The 23,297-nt window shown below is 54.4% G+C and overlaps 2 protein-coding genes across 2 annotated transcripts; both read right to left on the reverse strand.

Moving 5' to 3' along the window:
• Window positions 1–2,743: 2,743 nt before the first annotated feature.
• Window positions 2,744–7,539, reverse strand: KCNK15 (potassium two pore domain channel subfamily K member 15). The gene is made up of 2 exons (XM_068207568.1): window positions 7,173–7,539; window positions 2,744–3,818 (listed from the first exon to the last, which is right to left on the reverse strand). Exons 1-2 carry the CDS (start codon window positions 7,453–7,455, stop codon window positions 2,905–2,907), a joined length of 1,197 nt encoding a protein of 398 aa, XP_068063669.1. The 5' UTR covers window positions 7,456–7,539; the 3' UTR covers window positions 2,744–2,904.
• An 11,192-nt stretch (window positions 7,540–18,731) lies between these two features.
• LOC137484042 (P2Y purinoceptor 1-like) lies at window positions 18,732–20,028 on the reverse strand. The gene has a single exon (XM_068207572.1). It carries the CDS (start codon window positions 19,983–19,985, stop codon window positions 18,933–18,935), a length of 1,053 nt encoding a protein of 350 aa, XP_068063673.1. The 5' UTR covers window positions 19,986–20,028; the 3' UTR covers window positions 18,732–18,932.
• Between the last annotated feature and the right edge of the window lie 3,269 nt (window positions 20,029–23,297).

Genomic DNA, 23,297 nt, shown 5'->3' on the forward strand with positions numbered 1-23,297 from the left:
GTTTTCTTTCCAAGACCCTCCATGGTCTGCCCTGGCCATTCAATGGTGATTTTGAAACCCTGGAGGTGAAGACTCTGCTGGCAGAAAAAAACCACCCCTGGCCCAGGCTGTTGGGAACATCCAGTGTGGGTGCAGGGGAGCCTGGAGACCCTCAGATGTTACTGGGTGTGCAGCTGCTGCCTGGATGACCTGGAGCTGTGAGCCCTTGGGTGGGAAGTGTCTGGGGGATCCTGCTGGAGGGGTCTGTGGGAGGAGGTGGTGGTGCTGAGAATAGGCACCATTCTCTGAGGAGCTCCTGCAAGTCCTTTTCCTGTGGGGATGAGGGATCACAAAGTCATGGTTCACTAAGAATTTCTTAAAAGGTGTTTGTCATGACTCCAAATCCCTCTGTACGTCATCAGGGTCAGACCAAGGGGCAGCTTCCCACCTGCCCTAGCTACAGCCCCTGGGGCAGCAGTGATGGGAGGGGGAGGAGGAGGGTTTCTCTAGAGTGTCAGGGAGCAGTCCAGCATCTCCCACCCTCAGAACAGCTTCCCAAGCAGGATGGGGCTCAGGCTGTCACTGAGCAGCCAAGCAGTGCTGCCTGGAAGCTCAGGACACAGGGAAGCAGCAGCTACCAGGCAGCTACTGTCACCTCATCGCCAGCACTGCCCTCCAGCGTGTGGAGGTCACACCGCCAGCCCTGCTGCCTCTGCTGGGCTGTGCCTTTCATGGCTGCATCACGGGCTCTGTGACACAGCCATGGAGCCACTGAGCTTGGGCAGTGCCATGCTCAATCCAGAGGGAGAGTGCAAGGCTGGCTCAGCCTCGGTTCAGGTTTTCTGCTGCTTCCAGCTCCAGCAGAGGTGGATTTCACCAGGGCAGTACATGCAGGTCTGACTTGAGCAGGAATCAAGGACCGGCTTCTTTCCACAGTGGTGGATGAGGGTGAGAGGTGCAGCTCCATCTTCGCCACTGGGAGGATGTCCAAGGCTCAACGTGGAAAGAGGGAGGGATTTCCATCTGCTCAGCTCTGATGGCAAAGGGCAGCACAGCAACAGCCAAACCTTGGGCTGAAATCCGTGGGGAGGGTGGGGGAGATGGGACATGGCAACAAAAGGGCTGAGCTGGTGGGATCAGCGTGAAGTGACACGCTGAAGAGCGGAGAAGAAATGAAAGCCTCGTTTTTAAGCCTGTTTTCCACACTCACAGCTTGCTTTGTATCCCCTCTCCTCCCCCTTTCCCTTTAAACCAAGGCTCACCCAGCTGGTGCAGAGGAGGCAGTTGCTGGACCTCCCGGGCCCTGGAATGTCACACACACCCCAAAGGGCCTGGGGAGCACCCAGGGGAAGGTGTCACAAACCAGCCTCTGGTGGCAGCCCAGCAGCACCTGCATCCTCCTCTCTGCCTGAGTGCCCACAGGGAGCCAGCCTGGGGTATGGGGCTTGGACACATCCCTTTGACAAATAATCAACCACCACCTGATGGATTCACCTTTTATTAAGCTGCCACCCAGAACAAAAGGAGGAGAAAGCAAAGCCTGCCCTGAGACCTTCGCAATGCTGGCAACAATGCGTGCCTTCCCCACCAGGAAAATGGGCTATTTCTCCACAAAAACCCCCTCAGAGGGTATTTTAAATAGAACTGAGAGTTAAAATGTCCATTATTGGAGAAAAAAAAAATCAATAGGGCTCCTACCACTGCCAGAGCCCTGCTTTCATGCAGATGAGACAGGATGGACAAAGGCCACGCTGGGGTCACCAGCAGGAAAGAGCTGCCCAGCTGTGGCTGTGCAGGTACCACATGGGGTACCCCATGGTTCATCCCCCTCCACATGGGGATGAACGTGGAGATGGGACCACCACCACCTCAGATAACCCCAGCAGCAACAAGCACAAACCCATGGGCTCACAGGGACTGGGAGGAGGCAAGGAGCCAGCACAGCTGCTGTGCTGCCAGATAGAGGAAATGTAGGGAAGGAAGGGGTGATTTTAGCTAAGAAAAAAAAAATCTGCTTAGGACCAAGCCATTTGCAGGTGACTGTAGTTCAGGAGGCTCTCCCTGGGGCTCCCCTTAGTACAGTCTGGGCTCAGCACAGAGGAGAGCTGGGGCTGGGCTGGGCTGGGCTGGACTGGAGGAGTTCAGCTTCCCCTGGGAATGGGGCACAGTGTCCCTCCAGCCATTTCAGCCAGGAGGACCTACGCGTGGTGGGGAGGTATAAGAGGCAAGGTGTGCTGGTGGGCAAGTGGGTGAGTGCATGGGCCTCCAGCTTCCAAGAGCACTGAGCCAGCCACAAGCTTGAGCTCAGACCCAGAGGGCTGCCCACAGGACATAAAGTTCCTTCGTGGAGCTGCCCCATGTGCTGAGCTTCAGGACTGCAGCCCATTCCCTCCTGCCCACCTCTCCCTGCCCACCCACCAGCTGCAAACCCACTGTGTGGCACTGACTTACCTGCACCTGGTGCCAGGGGACAACTTAGTAGTCCCCATCCTTGCAAGGCTTGCTCACACATACTTTGCTTTTGACACGCTCAGCAAATGCAACCCAGCCCACAGAGCAAGAGTCATGTGCTGGCAGCAGCCACAGCCAAGGCTCAGCAGGGTGGGAGGGCAGCAAGGCAGCCTTTGGGGAGCAGGGAGGTGGGGCAGCAAACCTACAGCTCACTGGGCTTCACATCGGGGTGGGAGAAGGGGCCCTTGCCAGTTCCAAATATTTGAACCTACTTGGGAGGAAAAAGCAAAGAAAAACGAACGGTGTCATTCAGTGCCTGCAAAAAAGGAATCATTATTTCCCAACAGGAGTTAGACGCTCCTGCTGGGGGGAGGGAGAGGAACAGAAGAAATGAGTAAGAAGAACCTGACATCTCTGTTCTTAATTTATCATCATAGTAAGACTCGAGCGCTGAGTACAGCTCGGCACGTGCTCCTAGATGGATTTCCTCCGCAGCCGGGGGTGCTGCCGGCAGCGAGGGCTGTTGGAAGACAAAGTGCTCCCCGGGGAAGAGCCGGTCTGACCCCGTGTGCTCAGGGACACCTCGTCGATTTTGTAGGAAATGGAGTTGTAATAGACAGGGTTGGTGTGGCAGCTCAGGGTCTCGGGGTGGGAGGGCGCCGGGCTGCCACACACCTGGGGTCTGTAGCACAGGCACGTGCAGAAGGACGGCACCTCGGCCGCCGAGATGGCCGACTGGCGCCGCTGCCTCTCCGCGTCCTCCTGGACCAGCGGGATCAGGTTCATCTGGCTGGTCCTGTCCTCCACAGGGAGAAAAATGGCATTGCTGCTGCGGCTGTCCTCTTTTGGCTTGAGGTGGATGTTGTTGCGGGCTCTCCTCAGCGAGGCTCGCTCTTCAGCGTCGCGCCGCTCGTCCTCCGAGTTCATGGTCAGGAAGCGCAGCACCACCAGGTTGAGGAAGGCGCCGATGACGGTCAGGCCCACCAGGATGTACATGAAGCTGAAAGCCACATACGGGGGCTTCTTCTGCAAAGCCTCATTCTTCTGCAGAGCCACAAAGTCTCCAAAGCCGATAGTAGTCAAGGTTATGAAGCAGTAGTAATAGGCATGGAAGAAAGTCCAGCCCTCGAAATAAGAGAAGGCTGCGGCGCCGATGCACAGGGTGCCCATGCAGGACAGAAAGCCCACCAGGACCATATTCTCCATGGAGACATGGGTTGTCCTCATGCCCAGACACTTCTTGATCTTCTTGAGCAGTAGCCGCACGACTGTGTTCATGCGCTCCCCCAGGCTCTGGAACATGACCAGCGTCAGGGGGATGCCCAGGATGGCGTAGAACATGCAGAAGACTTTGCCAGCGTCTGTGCCTGGAGCAGCATGCCCATAACCTGGGAAGGACACAGGAAAGAGGAAAGGAGGCATCAAGCCCTCACTGGGGTTTCCAGCAAGGCTGCCCTGTGACCAGGAGGAGCAGTAGAAAAATGGGGGGGAGAATGGAACTCAATAACAGATCTGTAGGCAATGCTAATGGGGCCATGGGATGCCCATCCTTTGGGATGATGGCACATTCATGTAAGCAGAACCTCATTTGACCTCTAAAGAGATAAGGTACCCTCCTGATAGCCCCCAGTGTCACAGAGGCCAAGAGGACGCCTAGAGCTGGACTGAGGTCTGCAAGCCTCCTGCAGCTCACGAGTAATTCAGAGGCCAGGATGCTGTGCCAGTGCCAGGTGTGCAGGGTAACCTGAACCCCACAGCGAAGGGGAGCAGAGGCTCTGCAAGATGCTGAGACCAACAGCATCAGATCATCCTGTGGGGAGGAAACACACCCAGCCAGGACCATCCACAACTGCCCTTGCAGGGGTATTGCCACCTCCTCTGTCAGCTGCTCCTCCTCCTCCTCCAAAGCCGTCCAGTGTCACATGCACATTTGAGTCTCAGCTGTATGAGCTGTTGGACAGGAGCCAGAGCGACCCTGTGCTATAGGGAAAGTCCCCACAGGAGCAGCTATGTCTGGAAGGACTTCTGCAGACCCATTCCAGATTTACTCCAGTCTCACTAAGACTCAGACCTAAAGCACCACTGGCCTGTTGGGGAGGAGGGGCTGTGCTGGTTTAGATGCAGGGTAGGGAGCATTTATGCCACCACAGCCCTGTCAGCCCTTTTCCTGGGGACAAGGAGCTCCAGGACAACAAGGTTCTCCTTGAATGCCTTCTGAGATTTAATTTCTCCACCTTGGCCCGAGTTTCAGAGCTGTGACTCGAGGACACATACAATGACACTGTGAAGCATAGTGAGGTATTCACTGCAATCTTCCGGACTCCAGCGATTCCTTGCCCACCTCAATTACAGCAGCTTAGCAGAAATTGGTGACCCCTGACCTCAGAGCATGAGTAACGAAATCAGTGCAAGGGAGTCACGTGGCGTGGGGAGTAACGACATCCAAAGGCATCTGAGCCTTTCTTTTGAGTTGCTTCTATAAGAAACTACCAGGGCCTGAAACTTCCCTTCTGAAAGAGCCTGCAGAACAGCACCAGCTCCTTCCTGTGCTGCTGCCAGGCCTTTCACAAACAACTATTTGCATTCTCACTTTCTGCAGGAATGTGCGTGACTTTTGCATGGAGAACGTGGGGGAAAACCCCCTCTTGTTACCCCACAGTCTTGTGTTAAGTGGTGACTTGGCTTCACCTCAGTCCTTGCTGCCCGTGGATTTCCAGAATACTTGGGGAAAGTGCTGCACCCGCTGATGGAAGGACCAGAGGAGGATAACCATGTTATCCTGGGCTCCTGAGCACACCTCCTGCTCCAGGAAACTCCTGCATGGGACAGGGCTGAGGGGCTGAGGACAGCATTATCCTTCTCCATGCTGTGCTCAGAACTGCCAGCAGGCAGCAAGGGACCAGCTTCTAATTGCTCTCTCTGTTCACAAATTCACACAACAAAAAAAATTATGAATTTAATGCCTGTATGCCACATTTCATGAAATAGAGAGCAGACAGGAGACTGCAGTGGCAAAACCTCCCAGTCAGATCCAAGCTTAATAACTGAGTGCAATCACCAGGTCCCAGGCTACAAGATAATACAATGACAGCAATGAGGATGTAAAGATAATGATCCACAAGAGCAGTAAGTGGAAAAACAATTGTTATACCCTGAGAGACTGTTGAAGGAGTGTTTGACTGATGGTTTTGAAATGACAAAGGGAATTAGAAAGAGTAAACACAGCTACAATAACATTAAAACTGAGATTTGGAGCACAGCCCAATATAAAGAGATCTAACATGTCAGTGTTTGAGAAATATGGCACCTGGGCTGAAATTATTTATCACACGGGGTGTGTGATAAGCACAGCCATTGTTTGTCACAGCCAACAGGAAAATCATGTAAATGAAGCTATAACCTGTCAGGTGATGATGGGGATTTTTGCTGAAGCCATTCATCTTTCCCTCCTGCTGGGGTCTGACCTGAACCATGCCCTGAGCTCACCGTGGTTTGCTGACCACGTGTGTTCCCAGCTGAACAAACCCCACACCACATCCTATGGGAGCACATGGAGACCCCAGGCAAGGCCTGCAAGATACCTGTCCCTCTTCCACCTCTTGCCCTCTGGTAACACAGTGCAGTTGATCCCACCATCCTGAGGGATGATGCTTCCAGCTACCCGAGCTATTTCAACCATCCCAAGCCCTTTGGTAAGGCTGAAGTCCTGTCCTGAAGAACAGGAGGCAGCTGCTGGCTGTGCCAGGGCAGGATTCGGCCTCAGGATTCCTGCCTCCAAAACAACATCTGCTGACTGAAATTCCAGCAGAAGCAGTGACACAAGCACAGGATCCCTGTCTATACCCACGGGATGCCAAGGGTGCATAAATTAATCAAAGTGGATTCATTAAACAATGCTCAATTCCCACATGGCTAATCTCACCTAAATTAAGGCAACCCTCATTCAATTTAGTTTCATTCTCTTGCAAAATTGAAGCAGACAAACCAAGGCACTGGGCTCTAGTATGGATAAGTGGGTCTACAGGGGAGTTTATTTCAGTCACTCCCCTCCAAGCTGACACCCATGTCTCTGCAGGTTTCTGTGCAGGCAGAGCAGCGGGCAGTGGTTTGTGCCTCTCTTGACTCCGTGAAGCCGCTCTCACACAGCCAAACACCCAGAGTTTTGAGCCAGCAAAGAAGCCAACAATTCTTGCCCAGCTCTTCCCAGCTCACTGGCTAAAGCCAGCACAGGGGACAGACACGGCCCCTACCTCTGCCCTCCCACACCGCTGCCAACTTTGGCAGCTGCCTGCTCCAAAGGTTCCCGCAGGAGCTCCGCAAGCTGCTGCCTCCCTGGGACAATGTCGTGTCTTGCCGCCCCAGCCACAGCAGCACCCCCAGCGCAGGCTGGCCCCAGCCTGCCCGTGGGTTGCCTCGCCCACCACTGGGCACTGGGGTCCCACAGGGTCAACTCGGGGGTGGCCTGAAGAGATGTCCCAGCCTTGCAAGGGTGACACCTGCCTCTGCCGTGCGGTCAGCCCCCGGAATGCCCTGGAGCTCCCAGGGGTACTGGAGGTGTGGGGCTGGAGAAGGATGTGGCGCAGGGACATGGAGGGACATGGGATACAGGGGCATGGGGGTGGAGGGACATGGGAGGCAGCGATGGAGGAACACGGGGTGTAGGGAGCTTGGATGGAGGGACACGGGGTGCAAAGGTGCAGGGATGGAGGGATGGGCGCGCCGGCCGGGCTGCCCGCACTCACCGATGGTGGTGATGACCGTGATGGCGAAGTAGAAGGAGCCGGCGAACTTCCACTGGCGACCGGCGCGGTGCGGCTCGGCCTGCAGGACCAGCCGCTCCAGCTCCCGGTAATCGTCGGCGGAGAAGCGGTACTTCCTCCGCAGCTCCCCGCGCTTCTGCTCCAGCAGCCGCTTGCGGCCGCTCTCCGCCTCCGACTCCAGCGCATCGAAGACCGCGGCGCCCACCAGCAGGTAGGAGAAGATGCAGAGGATGAGCGCGGCCGTGCGCAGGTTCTGCCGCTTCATGGCGAGGGGCGGCCGCCGCGCTCAGCCCGGGCTCCGCATGGCCCCGCCGCCGCCGCCCCCCGCCCGCCCCCCGCGCACCCCCGCGACCGCGCACCGCCCCCCGCGCACCGCCCGCGCACCGCGCTCCGCGCACGGCTCACCCCGCACCGCGCACCGAGCCCGGGCACCGCGCAGCGCCTCCTGCCTGCCCCGGCACCGGCTCCTGCTGCCCCGGGCACCGGCTCCTGCGGGCTCTGGGCACCGGCTCCTGCTGCCCCGGGCACCGGCTCCTGCAGGCTCTGGGCACCGGCTCCTGCTGCCCCGGGCACCGGCTCCTGCAGACTCTGAGCACCGGCTCCTGCTGCCCCGGGCACCGGCTCCTGCCTGCCCCGGGCACCGGCTCCTGCCTGCCCCGGGCACTGGCTCCTGCGGGCTCCGGCTCGCACGCACACCTAGCCTGGCTCCAGTGCGCCCCGAGCCCTCCTAGCCTGGCAGCTCGGGCAGCGCCCGGCTGCAGGTGAGCCCTAGCGAGGCCGCGGTTCATTCTCGTGCCAGTGACAGTAGTAACATCATTTGCGTTCCCCGAAGTTGCTCCTGGATAGTCCCAGGCTGGAGGACTTTCTCGTGCCTACGCCCTCTTTGCCTGGCCTCCCTCCCGAAAGCAAGGGCCTTTGGGGCTGTGTGGCTGTCCCGAAGTACCCTGTGGTATCATCCCTGTGGTGTCATCCCTCTGGTATCATCCCTGCACGGGCAGCCCTCGCCCCTGCTGCTCTGCCCAGCTCTGGGCCGCTTCACACCCATGGCACTGAGGAGCACTGCTCCCGGTGTTACCTGTGCAATCTGTGTTATCTATCTGTGTTAACTGTGTTATCTGTGTTGTATATGTTATCTGTCTATGTTATCTTTGTTGCCAATCTTATCTACCTGTGTTATCTATCTGTGTTATCTATGTTCCCAGTGTTATCTATCTGTGCTATCTGTGTTACCTGTATTGTTTATCTGTGTCAGCTCTGTTATCTGTCTGCATTATCTGTGTCATCCTTTTCCCAGCTGGTTACCAGAGCACAGTCTGGCCTGTTGTGTTCAGTGCTGTTTTAAGAGGGCAGAAGGGAAGAAAAACAGATTCAGCGTTTCTGTTGCTTTCTTTGGCACATTGGTGAGAGGCTGCAGGCACAGGGGATGTGGGGCCTGTCCACCCTGTGCTGGTGTGGGGGGCGGTGAGCTCAGCCTCTCTGCACTGACATGCTGTGGACAGCCCAGGTCAGCCCCAGGGAGCCGGGAAATTAGCTGTGGTAGGAGGCAGAGCCCACAAATTGAAGACCCTATTTCTCATTCCTGGTTACCATAGCTTTTATGTAACTCCTATACTTCACTTTTAAAAATAGAAAGATACTTCTGAGTTGTGTGTTGCAGGCAATAGTATCTCTTTCAGGAAAATAAACTCTTCTTCTTTTGGCTGGGAATAAAACACACAAGTGAAAAAAACGACGAGGCTTACATCCCTCTTCATCAATCTTGATTCTCTCTCTCTGGAGAGGAGGAGATGCTTTGGGATTTAGTTGCACCAATGAAGGTTTGAACTGGACATAAGAAAAACTTTCTAACCATGAAGACAGGGAAACACTGGAACAGACTGCTGGGGGAGATTGTGGCACCCTGTCACTTGAGGAGTTTAAAAATAAGATAAGCAGATGTCTGGGTGTCTGCTGAAAATGCTCTGGGTGCAGTGGGTGCTCTCCTGAAGGAGGGGGTGACTCAGTGCTCTCCTAGAACCCCTTCCACCCGTGTCCTCAGCATTCCCATGGCCAGTGCAAGGGACACAGTGGCCTTTCCTACTGTAATTGTGAACTCTTTTTCACCCTGGCCACTTGCCACTTCCCTCCTCCTTGCTGAGCCTCTGTGCCAGCACCATTAGTGAAAGTTGTTATTGGAGAAAAAATAGACTCCGGCATCCATCAGGAGCAGCACAAGCTGTCGGCGTGCTGCTCGACATCGCAGGGCTTGCAGCCTCCTAAATCATGAGGCAGAGCCTCTGCTGGAGGAATGTGTCTGGTTTGTGTTCTCTGTGGCGTGTTTGCAGCCCTGCTAACGGGGCCTGGGATGCTGACAAGCCTCCAGCCTCAGACACGTGGGGGGGCCTCCTGCTCATGAAGATGCAATTCACCTGGTGCTGGGAATTTTTTCCACTGGTCAGCAATGCCTTCCCACCTTGGAGACAGGAGCCAGAGCTGCTAACTGAGCTTCTGTTGCTTCCATTACAAAGGAAGATTTTACAGGCATCTCTGGGTGCCTGTCACACATCTTTTAGGAGGGGTTCTGGGGCCTCCAGTGCTTTGCAGGTCAAATTCTAGCATCCCTGGGTGATATTTGGAGGGTTAAGCTGATGCTGTAGCCTGTTATTGAAAGCCAGCTGCTCTGTGCCATTGTAGGTTGCAGTATGGAAAACCCCGGGAGATGCTCTCCACCGGTGTGTGACAACAGGCACAAGGTGCTTGCCCAGTTTCTTTAGGAGCAGCATCATTCTCAGATGATCATGAACTAAATCCTGCACAGTTTGTTTCCAAACCTGTGTTTGTGATGAGAGCCAGCAGTGCTTGGGCAGAGAAGGTACTGCATGGCTTTCCCAAGGTGCTGCCTACACAGGGAGGGGTCTGTGGGTGGCATTTCCCACTCTGTGGGGCTGGGGACACTGGGGACAGGAGGAGCATCTCTGCTGCCACAGTATGAGCAGCTCTCAGTGCTCCCTTCTGCTAACCCTGTCCTCTCTGTGGCTTGTGGCAGGCTGACCTTGGCTGGCTTCAAGGTCTTCTCCTGACCCCAGAGGAAATCTTTACCTTGCAGTATCTTGGGACATGGGTCTTCCCTCAGCATGACCTTTCCCTGCTGCCCTGGGAGTTACAGAAATTGGGATGTCACTGATTTCTCCTTTTGGGGCTTGCTTTGACCTCTTGCAGGTCAGAGGCCCCTGTAGAATAAATGCTGCTCAGCAGGAAAAAGGGTAGCAGGATCCATCTCCTAATGAGAATCCCCCAGTAACAAGCCAGGAGTGTGTTTGGAGTGGGACTGGAGGCTTCAAAATTCAGGCTGGATTCAGCCTGCTTTGCCTCTCACTGCTCACACACTGCTTTTTCCTGCCTGCAGTGATCAGAGGGATGAGTGACACCAAACTGTGTCAGATGGCTGTTGTGGAGGGCCATCCTCTCCTGTTCTCCTGAGACACAGGAGAGTTTCACACTTTCCTGCTGGAAAGCCATGAGTTCAACCTTTTTGTTTCCCTGGACTTCACTCTGCTCGAGGAAGGTCAAGCTGGAGCCGTGGGTTCAGGGCAGGCAAGATAATGTACTTTATCATTGATTTTCAGTGAGAAGTTGCATTATGAGATTAAATGTCTCATTTTTATTGCATGGGGAGGCAAAGAAAAAGCAGGAGCTCTGAAAATAAAGCCTAAGTCCAAGTGCTGTGTTTGTGTGGGGAGGTGCTTGTGACTGGGAGCGAGTCTTTTTCCAATCCTTTGGAGGTGAACTTTGAGAAGCTGCTTCCTCTGAGGCTGGTAAACAAAGTCAAACCTCATCTGTGTTTAAACCAGTGCCTAATTAATGTGTCTAATTGGCCCACATCTACTAATTCCAGGCTGGCAGGGAGTTTATTAAAAAGCTTTTCTAGTTCTAATGGATTGAAATAAGCAAAGCTGCTTAGCAGTCTCAGACGAAAAGCACTAAACAGGGACCAGTTGTGTGGGTCTGCTTGAGTCAATCCCAAGTCCCACCAGGTGTCAGCCCCTTCCTGGTTTCAGCTGCAAGGTGCTCCAGCTCTCTGAGGGCTTGGGCCATCCTGATGTACTCTGCTTATTTTGGTTATTTTTAAACACCAAATTGATGTTTTTGTTTGCTTTAGTAAAAGCATCAGCTATTCTAGCTTTAATGCCATTAATACTTAGATTATAGATAGTCTGGCAAAGCCACAGGGTATTTCTAAAGCAATGGATTAGTTAATTTCCAAAAAGTATTAGGTGTCAGGGTATGAATAACAACCATCGGCAGCTGCCCAGATGATGTCCCTAAGCCACAGCAGACTCCAGGCTCTGCTGGGCTGCCCCCAGCCAGGCATCACCGTGAGCTGGGCAAAGGGAGCAATCCCTCCTCTCTGCCTGCAGGGCCATGGCACAGCACCCCTGATTGGATCCAGGCTGGATGTAGTGTTTGCTTCTGTCCCATGACTGCACAAATTAACTTGTAAAACTTCCTCCTGCATGCTGGAGCTGCCTCGGATCTGTTCTTTGGCCATACTCAGAGTTACTGCAGGCTCAGGAACCTCACGGCTTTCCCTGGGCTCTGAGAATTCCTGCTGCCTCCCTCCTGGGCTCTTTGTAGCTCAGATGGCTGCAGGCAGTTTGCTCTGCAATGTGATATGGAAGTTCAGCAAGGGAACTAATGAAGCATTGGATATAAACTGGTTGGAAATGCAGATTGCCTCCACATGGTCTCCCAAGGATGTGACTTGCAGGTTCCCAACCCCAGAGCAGGTGGACACAGTTCCATGTGTGACTGTCTTCAACCACCTTACCCAGTACCAGCCATGCTTAAGCTCATCATGCCGCCTCCTAATACCCCAGAACTCGTTGGAACGCCTTTCCCAACTACCCTTCCCACCCAAAATGGGTTCTGTGAGGGGACACACAGCCCCATCCTCCCACCCCACTCCCCCCAGCAGCCTGATCTGCCATTGGTTGTACACAAAGCAGACCTGGGCTGGAAATGCTGACAGTACTCTTGAGAGTTTATGGTCACAAACTCTATTTTCAGCCTAATAAGTTTTTTATATGCTTGGAAAGCTGTCAGTTGAACATTAGCCAGGCACAAAGTACCTGCCATAAAGTGCCTGGACCACAACCAAACGTGAAAGGTGCTGCTCTGCTTTAGCAAGTTCTTGATCTTGGATGCTTTAGTCGGTTCATTTATTTTGTTTGATGATTTTGGCTTTAATTATAAAATAATAAGATAAAATCATAATGCCTCTGCTTAAAAATCTGTGGAAATATTTGCTGAGAACCGGTTAAATCAAGGCTGTCCGCCAGTCCGGATTGGGTTTTGGGGCTGGCAGGCTCTGTGCTGCTGCTGCCAGTGCCAGAGTGGACTGGTACTGCCAGGAGACCGTGGATCCCTGTGATGAAGGAGAGAGGCTTTGGGAGCGTGTCTGGAGAAGGATCCTGCTCCTGGGCGAGGTGAGTCTGGAACTGAGCTGCCGTGGCCACCAGCACAGCCTCGGCGCAGGGACATGGCCACAGGGAGAGCGGGGCCCGGGCGTGCCTCTGCTCCGCCACGGGCGGCAGCATCACGGCGCTATAAATGACTTCCCTGCACCACAGCCTGTGGGACTGCCAGGAAGCTCAGGGGTGGCGGGGGGACAAAGGGTCTGGGAAGGAATTACAAATGTGTGAGGCTCTTTTGGAGGGTTCCCCGGTAACAGCTTTGCCCCTGTCCTAGGAGGCAGCCCACGCCATAGTAGCACGGCTCTGCAGGGATTGGAAAGGTCCTGGACAGCTGCAGGGATGCTGTGGGACACCCCAGAGGGAGAGATGGGCTCTGCCATGCTGGGTGCCATGCGGTGAGCTGGGCGGCCTCAGCGCAGAGGCGTCTGCCCGCATGCTGGATGCGCCAAGCGGGTCCCCCGCACCCCACGGCACCGCCCTTCCCCACCGCGGGCTGGTGGGGCAGGAGGCAGCGCCTGTGCCTGCCTGGGTGTGCTTCGGGCAGGGACGGAGGTGGGTCCGTCCCGCGGGGGAGCTGAGCCCGCTGCGGGCGGCAGCCGGGGCGCTGAGCCGGCGGCGCGGGCGCTGCCGCAGTCCCGGCTGCGGCCCCCGGAGCTCCGCTTCCCGGGCAGACAGTTTACAGCAAACGGCTCCTTTCGATGCTAAAAATAACCCGCTGGAAAACAAATCTGCCCCAGGACTTCAACCGGAGAAAAGTGCATTTATTAGTAAAACTCAAGATGTCCTTTCCTGTTTTTCTCTGAAGAACCGATGCTGAGAGGTTGATTGAGCTTCCCAGTCAGGCACCGACTTATTTCAATGCAGGGTTTGATTCCTCCAAGATTCATTTTTCTTCCTTTGCTAGCGATGCTCCATGGCTGGTCCCACACTCCACTGGCCAGAACAGCTCTGGGTTGGGGCCGCAAGCGATTTCCCAGCCAAGGGAGCTGTAAATGCCCTGTGAAAATGTTCCTGCTGCCCATGCCTGAGAGCACAGCAGGTTCCCAGTGGGGAATGAACAGAACAAAATGAAATATTTGTTCTCTCTTGCACCATGTTAGGGACTTGTTTCTTCCTCCACCTTAAAACTGCAGATTTTACTAAGTCTTGTTTATATACAAAGAGTTTCCAGCTGTTTCTCTCCAGGCTTTTCTCTGGAAGGACTAATTGGGGAGATAAGACAGATCCTCTATGAATTGCCGATGCGAAAACGTCTCTGTGTTGGCTTGGCCCAGCTGCTTGTCCCCTGGTCCAGCCTTGGCCCTTTCTTTCCAGCCATGCTCAGGGGCTGTGTGGTGTCCCTGGGACACAGCAAATGGTGGCACACGAATCACAGCTGTTCCAGGCATTGGGACACCAGATCTGCCATGAATCTGTTAGAGGGAATTAAATTAATAGCAGGCTTTTTTTGGAGGCAGGCAAACCACCTGAGGTAAATGGAAAAATAAACCAGAAGCTTTTCTGTGATCTGAAACATTTAACTGACTTTTAGGTCCTTTGTGTAAGTGTGTCTTGAGGCAGGAGCTGAGGCGCTGAGCAGTGACAGAGGTGATGCTCTGGGAAGCCCTTGGGCAGCTCCACAGAGACCAGGCACAGACTCAGGGCATGGCCATTTGGGGGTTTCTGGCTTGAGAACCACGTGTGAACAGCCCCCTTTCTGGAGGCAGTGAGAACCTCCCCCAGGCTGGATTGGCACGTGTGGCTGCAAGTCCAGCCCTCATCCCTGTGCCTCGCCTTTGGGAGAGGATGTGTCCTGTACTCCCAGGCTGAGTCTGCTGCTTTGTCCATGAGCCACCCTCTGCTTCTACCTGCCCCACTGGAAAGGGAAATAAAATTTCAGCTCGTGAAGCCCTTCTGCCTCACTGTGCCCCTTGTGCTGCTGGTGTCTGCCCTGGGGCACCCTGCCAGAGCTTTTCCCACATCCCAGCTCAGGGCAGTGGGATAGTGGCTCCAGGGATGGATCTGTTGTTTCAGCTTTGCACACTGAAAGTTTCTTTCCTCCAACAGCCCTGAGGAAGCTGCAGCATCTCATGATGCGTAGTGCAGACCTGCTGAGGTCTTGGATAGCCCCAGGCTCATGGATGAGCTGCATCCCAAAGGAACTTCATCCCCATCTCCTCTGGACTCTCAGCATGGCACTGTGTGGCCAGCAAACACGCTTTCAAAGGGAGGTTTTTGCCTCCAAACCAAGTAACACGTCATTCAGTGAGAATGCCTGGCTCTTGGCACCCCCACCAGTGAACATGTCCCTGAGCTGTCCTCCATGCCAGCAGCTTCCCATTGCCATGGGACTGTCTCCCCACTGCCTGGACTGGAGACACGGGGTTCTGCAGGGTGGGCTGTGCTGGCAAGAGCAGACTGGAAGCCGTGGTGGGTGGTTCTCCCCACCTCTGCTGAGCACAGAGGTGCACCTCTGCACCTCCACATGTGAGCAAGGGCAGCCAGGACAGACTTAATGTGTCTCCTGTCCTTGGATGTCCTGAGCACAGCACGGAAGCAGCCTCTTCAAGGAGGGGCTGTGGTGCCTTTGGAAAGCCTCGGAGCTCTCTGATGCTCCTTAGGGTAAACTTTTTGCCCATAAGCCCAAACAAACAGAAGAATTTCACGCTGGCTGGGCTGTGCGCTGGCATGAAGGGCTCTTCAGGGAGCCAGATTGGATCTGAGTGTCTTCTGCTCATGACAGAGCGGAGGTGTTGGGCAAAATTCAAATGATAGCTTCCTCTCAGGATGCTGAGGAGGCAGCACAGGTCGTGGTGCACTGAGCATCTCCCAGGGGTTTCTCACTGCCCCGCTCCTGTGCTGGCGCCTGCCTCGAGCAGGATCCGGGACAAGGAGTTCTTGCTGCGGGGGGATATTTAAAGGAACCGCGTAAAAAAATGGCACAGCTCTTTTAAACCTGGGCTCGGCGAGTCCTCCAGGACAAATCGGTGCCCGCAGGGTGCAGCCGCAGTCGCTCTGTAGCGCACATACAAATGCGCGCTGGGGCTGGGAGCGGCGCAGCGCCGCGGCCGGAGCTGCCCGTGCGCTCCTCGCTCTCACGCTCCCCAGGTCCCGCGCAGCACGGCATCACCTATTTATAACTGCCTGCGCTGCAGGAGTAGTATTGGACTGATGGCTTCACACAGGCACGCTAAGTGTTGTTCTATTTCTGTGATTTGCTCTCTTCTGCACAAGCCGTTGGTCCCTCGGATGCCAAAGCACTCCATGTAGTATAGACAAAGACTCAGCTTTTTCTCTTTTATTAAAATATTCACCAACAGCACCGCAGTGGCAGGTATATTTACCATTTTCCCCAGTTCACCTGGATAATTGCATCTACTATTCCTTCCCAGTCTGATCGATATCCTTGGTAAATAAGATAACCTGTCAGGTCTGTTGTCACTGCAGCCAAAGGTACTTTAGCAATGAAATTGTTTTGCTGAAGAAATAAATGGCTCTCACAGAATCTGAGGATGCTGTGACCTTTCATTAGTGACCTGAGTGACTCATCCCATTTTGTGTGCACACTGCAGCCTCCCACCATGCTGTAAAAAACGCTCCGCCAAAGTCCCACTGCTGGGTGCCTGGAGTAATGGGGAGCCAAATCCTGCGGGAGCCTCCTGCTCTGGCTGCTTCTCCTCCAGCTTCACACATGCTCTTCACACCTCGCCTGGGCCTGAGGGCTCTCATGTTAAGGCCATGGCCTGTTTGTCCAACAGGCACCCGTGCACCATCTCCATCCCGTGATGTCCCCAGCACCCCCAGCCCCTGTGTGCAGCAGTTCCTGCTCTCCCGGGCTGTGGGAGTCTCTGACACAAGGACATGAGCCCACGTTCTCAGCACAGGGCAGCCAACACACACTTGTTTAGCAATCAGGGCTCCACTGGCCATACCAGCACCCCTGAACTGAGTCAGAGCCAGATTTTAGCTAATGTGTGCAAAATGAAATAAAGAATTAATCAGAGTTGAGTTCTATGCATTTAGATGTTGCTGATAGCAATATTTTCTTCTTGTAGAGTGTTTTGCATGCCAAAAAAAAAACCCAGTTCCGCATTTTGGAGGAAAAAAGTGGTCGTACATCTGTGCATCTGTACGTGTGCCTGTTATTTCTGCCTGACTGGCTTCCCTGGGCTGTCAGCTCAAAAGTTCTGTGTAACATAACAAACCTTGACTGCGTTTGCCACATATCCTCAACCAAGAGCGGTTTATTTAATGAAGCAAGAAATGCTGCCAAATTTCCAGGCTTGATCCTGGTCCCATTAGTGTCAGGAGGAGAATTCCCACAATGTTTGATTTATTGGTTTGGTCTAATCTTGATAAAGGAGTTAAAAATCTGCTTTCAGCTTGATTTTGCAGACAAGACCATTGCTCCATGCTGCTGCACCAGAGAGGCTGTGGGAAAAGCAGAGAGTGCAGGTGGGATTCCTCTCACTTGCTTTTAGACATCTTCAGAGAGCTAAGGAAAGGAAAGAGGAATGTTCAGCTCATCATAAGGCAGGAGCCCAAAAGGGATGATGATTCAGGAGGTAACCATGGCACAGCTTCTCCAGTGACACCGGCCCCCTCCTGCCAGCAGCAAATGCTTGTGTGTGGCCCTGCCAATTGTCTGGCAGAGCGTTGGGAGAAGGGGAAGTACAATTATGATAGGTCCCTGTTTACCCACTCCCAAAAGTTCTTCCCATGCCACAGGTGGGACCTGGGTGCTGCCCATGCTGGTTGCTCCAGGCACAATCGCACCCTCTGGTTCTCCTCTGGATGAGGTGGGAGCTAGAGATTTCAGGCTCTGCTGGACCCCTGACTGGTGCTGAGCAGACTCCTCAGTGTGTGCCTGTCACAGATCACTCTCCACTGGCTGCCTGCAGTCTCCCAGCAGTTCCCTGTCTGCAGAGCACTGGGAAGATCATCACCACTCCCTGAGCAGGCAGGCCCCTGCTCCAACCCGCAGGCCAGCTGGCTCCCAGGTTCCCATAAAGCTTTAAAAGAAGCCAGACAATTCACAACTGAAAGCATGAGGTGTTTATTTGCACTGTAGACATATTAACTGTGCTGAAAGCCAGCCATGCACCCTCTGCTGCCCAGCTAAGGTGGGTCTGTGTGAGGAACAGCTGACAGAGATAAATGTCAGGAGAAGAGCACAACATCCGTCCGTGGGCCAGTGCTTTCCCAGAAAGGGCTGATTTTAACTCACAGTCTACTTCCTTCAGCTGGGCTCCAAAAGCTGCTGTTGCTGCAAATCACATTATTGAATCAAAATGTTCGAGCTGTTTGTAGTGGGTAACACTGAGATCAAAAATGAAAATACTCTTGGGAGCCTCTGCTCACCTTAAAAGCAGAGATCTGTCAGCCCTGGTGATGACAGACCTCGCCATCACGTCCTGCCTTCACAAGCCTTCATGCCAGCACTGCTTCTCTTTTTATTTGCACATCTAAATTTTACAAGTCATATCTAATGGCCTCTCAAGGCTGGATGCAAGATGCAAGCACCCACCTGAAGATTTGCAAACTCTCTTTGCATTTTCCTGCTGAAAGCAAGATTTCAGACTACTGCAGTCATTCACCTTCTAAAATAAAACCCCAACCAATAGCCTCCAAAAACTTTAAAATGCCCATTTGTTAGTTCTGCTATGTGCTCTTCCAAAAGAGAGGGAGTAATGCCAAAAATGTCTTTTTCTTCTGCAAAGGAGGTGGGCAGTAGAGGATCCCACAGATCCTGAAACAGCTCAGTCACCTAGGAACTGGCACAGCTTAGTAATGTACTTAAAACCTGATATTTAAATTAATATTTCCATTTTCAAAGCTCTTCCTCCACTGCAAAAATTTGCCCTCTCAGCTGTTCTGCAATGCAGGACCTCTCCTTTGGTGAAAGAGGGAATGCTGTCTCAAACCCACAGTAGAGTAGACAGGATGCAGTGGAGGGACAAGGTGTCATTCCCTCCCATCCCTCAGTCACAGAGGAGCTGGGAAGCAAGGGGATGTTAACCAGCTCAGACTGCTGCACGAGAGGCTGGAGGGAAATACTTTGGACTGGAGCAAACATGATCATCTTCCATCTCCAGGCGTGCTGTAGGCAAAATGGCTGGGTTGAGTAGTTCTGCTTTTGAAACCTGGTCCCAGTTTTCTCTCCGATGCTGACAGTCCTGCCTGTCCCTTGTGTGCACGGAGCCCGTGATGCTGCTGTCACCATCTCTGCAAAGCAGGTGTCAAGGTGCGGGGCTGCCAATGGAGGGGCCAAGCACAAGCTGATGTGGCAGAAGCAGGGGTGTCAGGTACCTCAGAGCTCATTAGAAGTCTCTTCCGTACAAATAATGTCATTCCTCCTCTTCTCAGCTGCCTGGCAAGAGGTTTTGCTCCAGAAAGGTGGCCTCAGACACTGTCTGGTGCTTTGGCGGATGGTCCTCACTCGTGACCTCCAGTCTTTGCTGGTAATCACATACAGCAGGGGGTTGAGGGCACTGTTGAGGCTGGCCAGGCCCCGAGTCACCTGGTAGGAAATGTAGATGTCCTTTGAAGCCTGTGTGCAGGACTCTTGTGGCTGCCAGCGAAAAAACAAGTTGAGGTTTCTGAAGATGTGGTAGGGGAGGAAGCAGATGGAAAAGAGAACCATGACGAGAATCACCAGTCCGATGCTTCTCCTCCTGAGGCTGGGCTCCACGCTGTCATTCCTGCAGAGCACAAACACCACACGGCAGTAGCACCCGATGATGATGAGGAATGGGATGACAAACCCGGTCACGGTGACAGCAAAGGTGTAGGGCAAGTAAACGTCCAGGTGTTCCTGTCCTGTCGTGTCATGGCACTGTGTCCTCTTGTCATCTGCCTTGCTGAAGGCAAGGTCAGGAGCGATCAGTGCAATGACCCACACCCAGACCGTCGCGCTGAGCCACGCGGAAGACGCTGCACCCCGGCACCTGCCCCGCGCCTTCAGCGGGTGCACGATGCCCAGGTAGCGGTGCACGCTGATGCAGGTGAGGAAGCCGATGCTGGCGTAGAGGTTGAGGTGGAAGAGGCTGCGGGTGAGGCGGCACCAGGGCTGCCCGAAGATCCATACCCTGCCTTGCAGGTAGTAGCTGACGAGGAAGGGCAGTGTGCTGACGTAGAGCAGGTCAGCCAGCCCCAGGTTGCCCACCAGCAGGCTGAGGGGCTGGCGGGCACCCTCGCGGGGCCCTGTGCAGAGGTGCCACAGCCCCAGCCCGTTCCCCAGCAGCCCCAGGGGGATCACGGTCAGGTACACGGCGGGCAGGAAGCGCTGGGCGAAGGCGGAATCCACGGGGCAAGGAGCCCGAGTGCCATTGCCGGGCCACGTGGAGAGAGCGTCCGCGGCCATGGGGCGCTGGGGCACCCTGCCAGGGCGGCAGCCGGTGGCAGAGCTCGGAGGCACCGGTGCCCGCGGCAGCACCGTGTCCTCTGGCACAGGCTGCGGCTCCCCTCACCTCTCCGCTCCTGCTGAGCCCGGCCTGGGACTTCAGGGTGCCGGACTTTCCCCGGGACCCGGGGAGGATGCGCCGACGGCAGCCCCGGCGGAGCGGCTTCCGCCACTCCCCCGGCGCCTCCCCCAGCCCACCGGGAGCCGGCGCCAGGGTCACGCAGCGCCCCGGCTATTTTGGGTGCTGGGAGTGCCTGGACGGAGCAGGAGGCAGCGGGGCGGCAGAGGGATGCCTGAGGAGGGGAGCCAAAGCTTTCAGCCTGTTTCTGTTCTGTCCCGCTCGCGGTCAGGAGAAACCTCCCAGTTTTCCACCCCGGGGCTGGAAGCCTGCACCCCATGAGCCGCCCTCACTGCCATTGCTGACAGCCTTTTCCCTGGCTGCAACGCTCAGAAGTACCGGGAGCAGAGGTGCCGAGGACACTGGCAGCGTTCCGTGGGGCTCATGCTGCCATCGGCGGTGCCGCAGGCAGTGCCAGCAGGCAGGGATGTACCAGGCTGTCTGCCCCCAGCACCGGCAGAGTGAGCCCTGCTCAAGAGCTGCCCCCTCCCTACAGCTGCTCCTGCTGCCTACTTCTGTCTCCCTCCCCAGGCACAAAACCCTTTCCCCGTTCCTCCTTCGAGCGGTGCAGACCCGTGCAGGGAGAACGTGGGAAGGGTTGTGCCCTTCCTTCCCTGTCACAGCGACCGTGAGGCAGGAGACAACCAGATACTGGGGCAAGAGCTAAAACCCCCAGATACTGGGGCAAGAGCTAAAACCCCCAGATACTGGGGCAAGAGCTAAAACCAGCGACCCCAAAGCAGACCCCGAGGAAGGGCAGCCCCGACTGCATTGCTGAGCAGCTGCTGCAGCATAAACGGGGCCAGAAGTCACTCGGGTCCGCAGGTGCGGAAGCTGACGGGGAAGCGATCAGCAGGGAGAGAAGTTTACCCTGATGAGCTATTTACCACAGGAAAATGACCTCGGGTAACGACTTGAAGTGAAAGGCTAGGCTCTGGAAAGACCACGTCCGCTTGCTTTCCGGGAATTGAATCCGGGCGGGGAATGGGAGGAGGCTGGTATCTCGTTAGCCAGGGGGGAGGAGGAGGAGGAGGAGGAAGAGGAAGAGGAGGGAGGGGGAGTCCTGCCCAGCCCTCCCTCCTCGGGAGCAGCTGAACATCTCCGCTGGCCCACGCTCGGGCACGGCAGCTCGGGGACACGGTGGGGAAGTCCAGGGCGCAGTTGGGGTGGGGGCTAGCTGCGTGTTGAGAGTGCCGGTGTGTTTGTTGACTTCAGAAAGCACTTGCTGGAGCAGATAAGAGGTGGGGAACATTGTGTGTTATTTCCTGCCTCTGCAATAGAATCTCACCGCTATGGGTGTGCCGCCGAAAAGATGAAGTGTGGAAGCTGTTTCCTTGTGGTGAAGATATGGCTTTTCTGCGGTTTGCAGAGGCTCTGGTGGGTCTGTGCCCCTGGAGTTACAGCAGCAGAAGGGGTCCATGGGGGTGCACCCCTTAGGGAAATGATCCCATCCTGCCCTGCTCCTGCCCCCTTTGCCTCTGTGCACTTCAGCTGCTCCTGTAGCCTGGGCTTGGGGTGGCACTTGCAGAGCGACTTTACAGAGGTGTGGAAGGACAGCGAGAGGAGAGGAACAGACTGGGAGCAGTTAGTTCCCTTTGTCCCAGAGTATCAACCTTTGGGGAAACTGAGGCAGAGACAGCAGCTGGTTGGAGGACTTCTGTGATCATGGGAAGGGTCATGAGCTGCTCTCAGCAATGAAGGCAAAGCTTTCTCTGTCCCGAGAATGAAAGCTTGGAGCTGGTGCCTCCTGCCATGGGAAGAGAGGAGCAGGGCAGGGCATGGGGAGCACGGCCCATGAATGGCTGGAGCCCCATGCCCTCCACATCTCCTGTTCCCTGGACCTGCTGGGGGCACAATCACAGAGGTTTTCTCTTGTGCCTGACTCCTGTGTGTTTTAGGTGTTCACTTGACCCATGGTTTCACTCACAGTACAGGTGCTACTGCCAGCTCTGCCCAAACATCCTGCATGAGGATGCTCCTCTCTGGCTTCTGGCTCTGGCAGGCAACAGCAGTGCTGATGTCAGGATGAGAACCCAGGGCCAAGACAGCTCCTGCAAACACATAACCTGAACATGTGTTTTCAGGAGAAATGAAAAACCCATTTAATCTACTTGATTTTTTTTTCAGTTGAGCACTGTGTTCCTGTGCTCCGTTTCTGAAAATGTTTCACTTTAACAAGGGGCTCATCCAGCCCTCTCTCACCCAACTCTATGCATTTAAAAACTATCAGTCATGAGAATGGCTTGGAAAAGAAATTCTGATGCATGTTGTTTACTCATCCACTAGGATAGTTTTCCTTCAGCTGCTGCGTGTGCTTGCACAGAAATGAGCTGTGATCTGCTGCTCATCACTGGCTCAGGAGTGTGGTTGGCAGATCCCAGGCTGTGTGCAGATGTAGCCTTGTGCCTTGAGGACAGGAGTGAATTTTCTTTCAGTTTGGGGATTTTTATCTTTACACGTTATCTGTGGATGGGGTGGAATATTCCTCTGTTGCCCCACATGAGCAGGCAAAGCCAGGACCCCGCGTCAGAGCCTCAAATAGCCACGTTTCCAGGGTAGCAGGGCTTTAGAGGGAAATATTGTGAGACTAGCAATCAAACTGCAAGAGTTGATTTCCCTGTATTCATAGGGAAAAATAACTCTGATTTATTTGGAATCATTAATTCATTATTTAGATGCTTAGTGAATCAGGGAGACATTCTGCAGGGGGGAATAAAAAGATAATTATAGCAGAGGTGTGTTGAGTCATTTGTTTGAGATGAGAATTGCAGGTTGCTGCCTAAAAAGTGACCTTCTGATTTTTACCATCACCCAGAGGTGGCTAGGCAGGATCTGGGAGTGTGTGACAGCCCTGGCAGCTCACCCAGCCTTGGTGGCTGAGTCCCAACATGCTTGAACAAGAACTGGCTTAAAACCAGGATTTTCAGTACCCACAATGTGCTTTATCCATGTCAGTCGAGGAACGTGGTAGTTTTGAAGTCTACATGAGCTTTAGGTCACCACTTGTTTGGCATGGCCACCAGAGAACTAAAAAAGTCAACTCAAGATGTTTGTTCTGTGATTTGCTGCCTGCTGGAGATTCACCATGTGCCCCATATCAAACGGAATTAATGATTTATATTCAGACTGAGCACCAGATGATTGCAGTAAATAAT

Source organism: Anomalospiza imberbis, chromosome 17, assembly GCF_031753505.1.
Source record: "Anomalospiza imberbis isolate Cuckoo-Finch-1a 21T00152 chromosome 17, ASM3175350v1, whole genome shotgun sequence".
NCBI lineage: Eukaryota > Metazoa > Chordata > Aves > Passeriformes > Viduidae > Anomalospiza > Anomalospiza imberbis.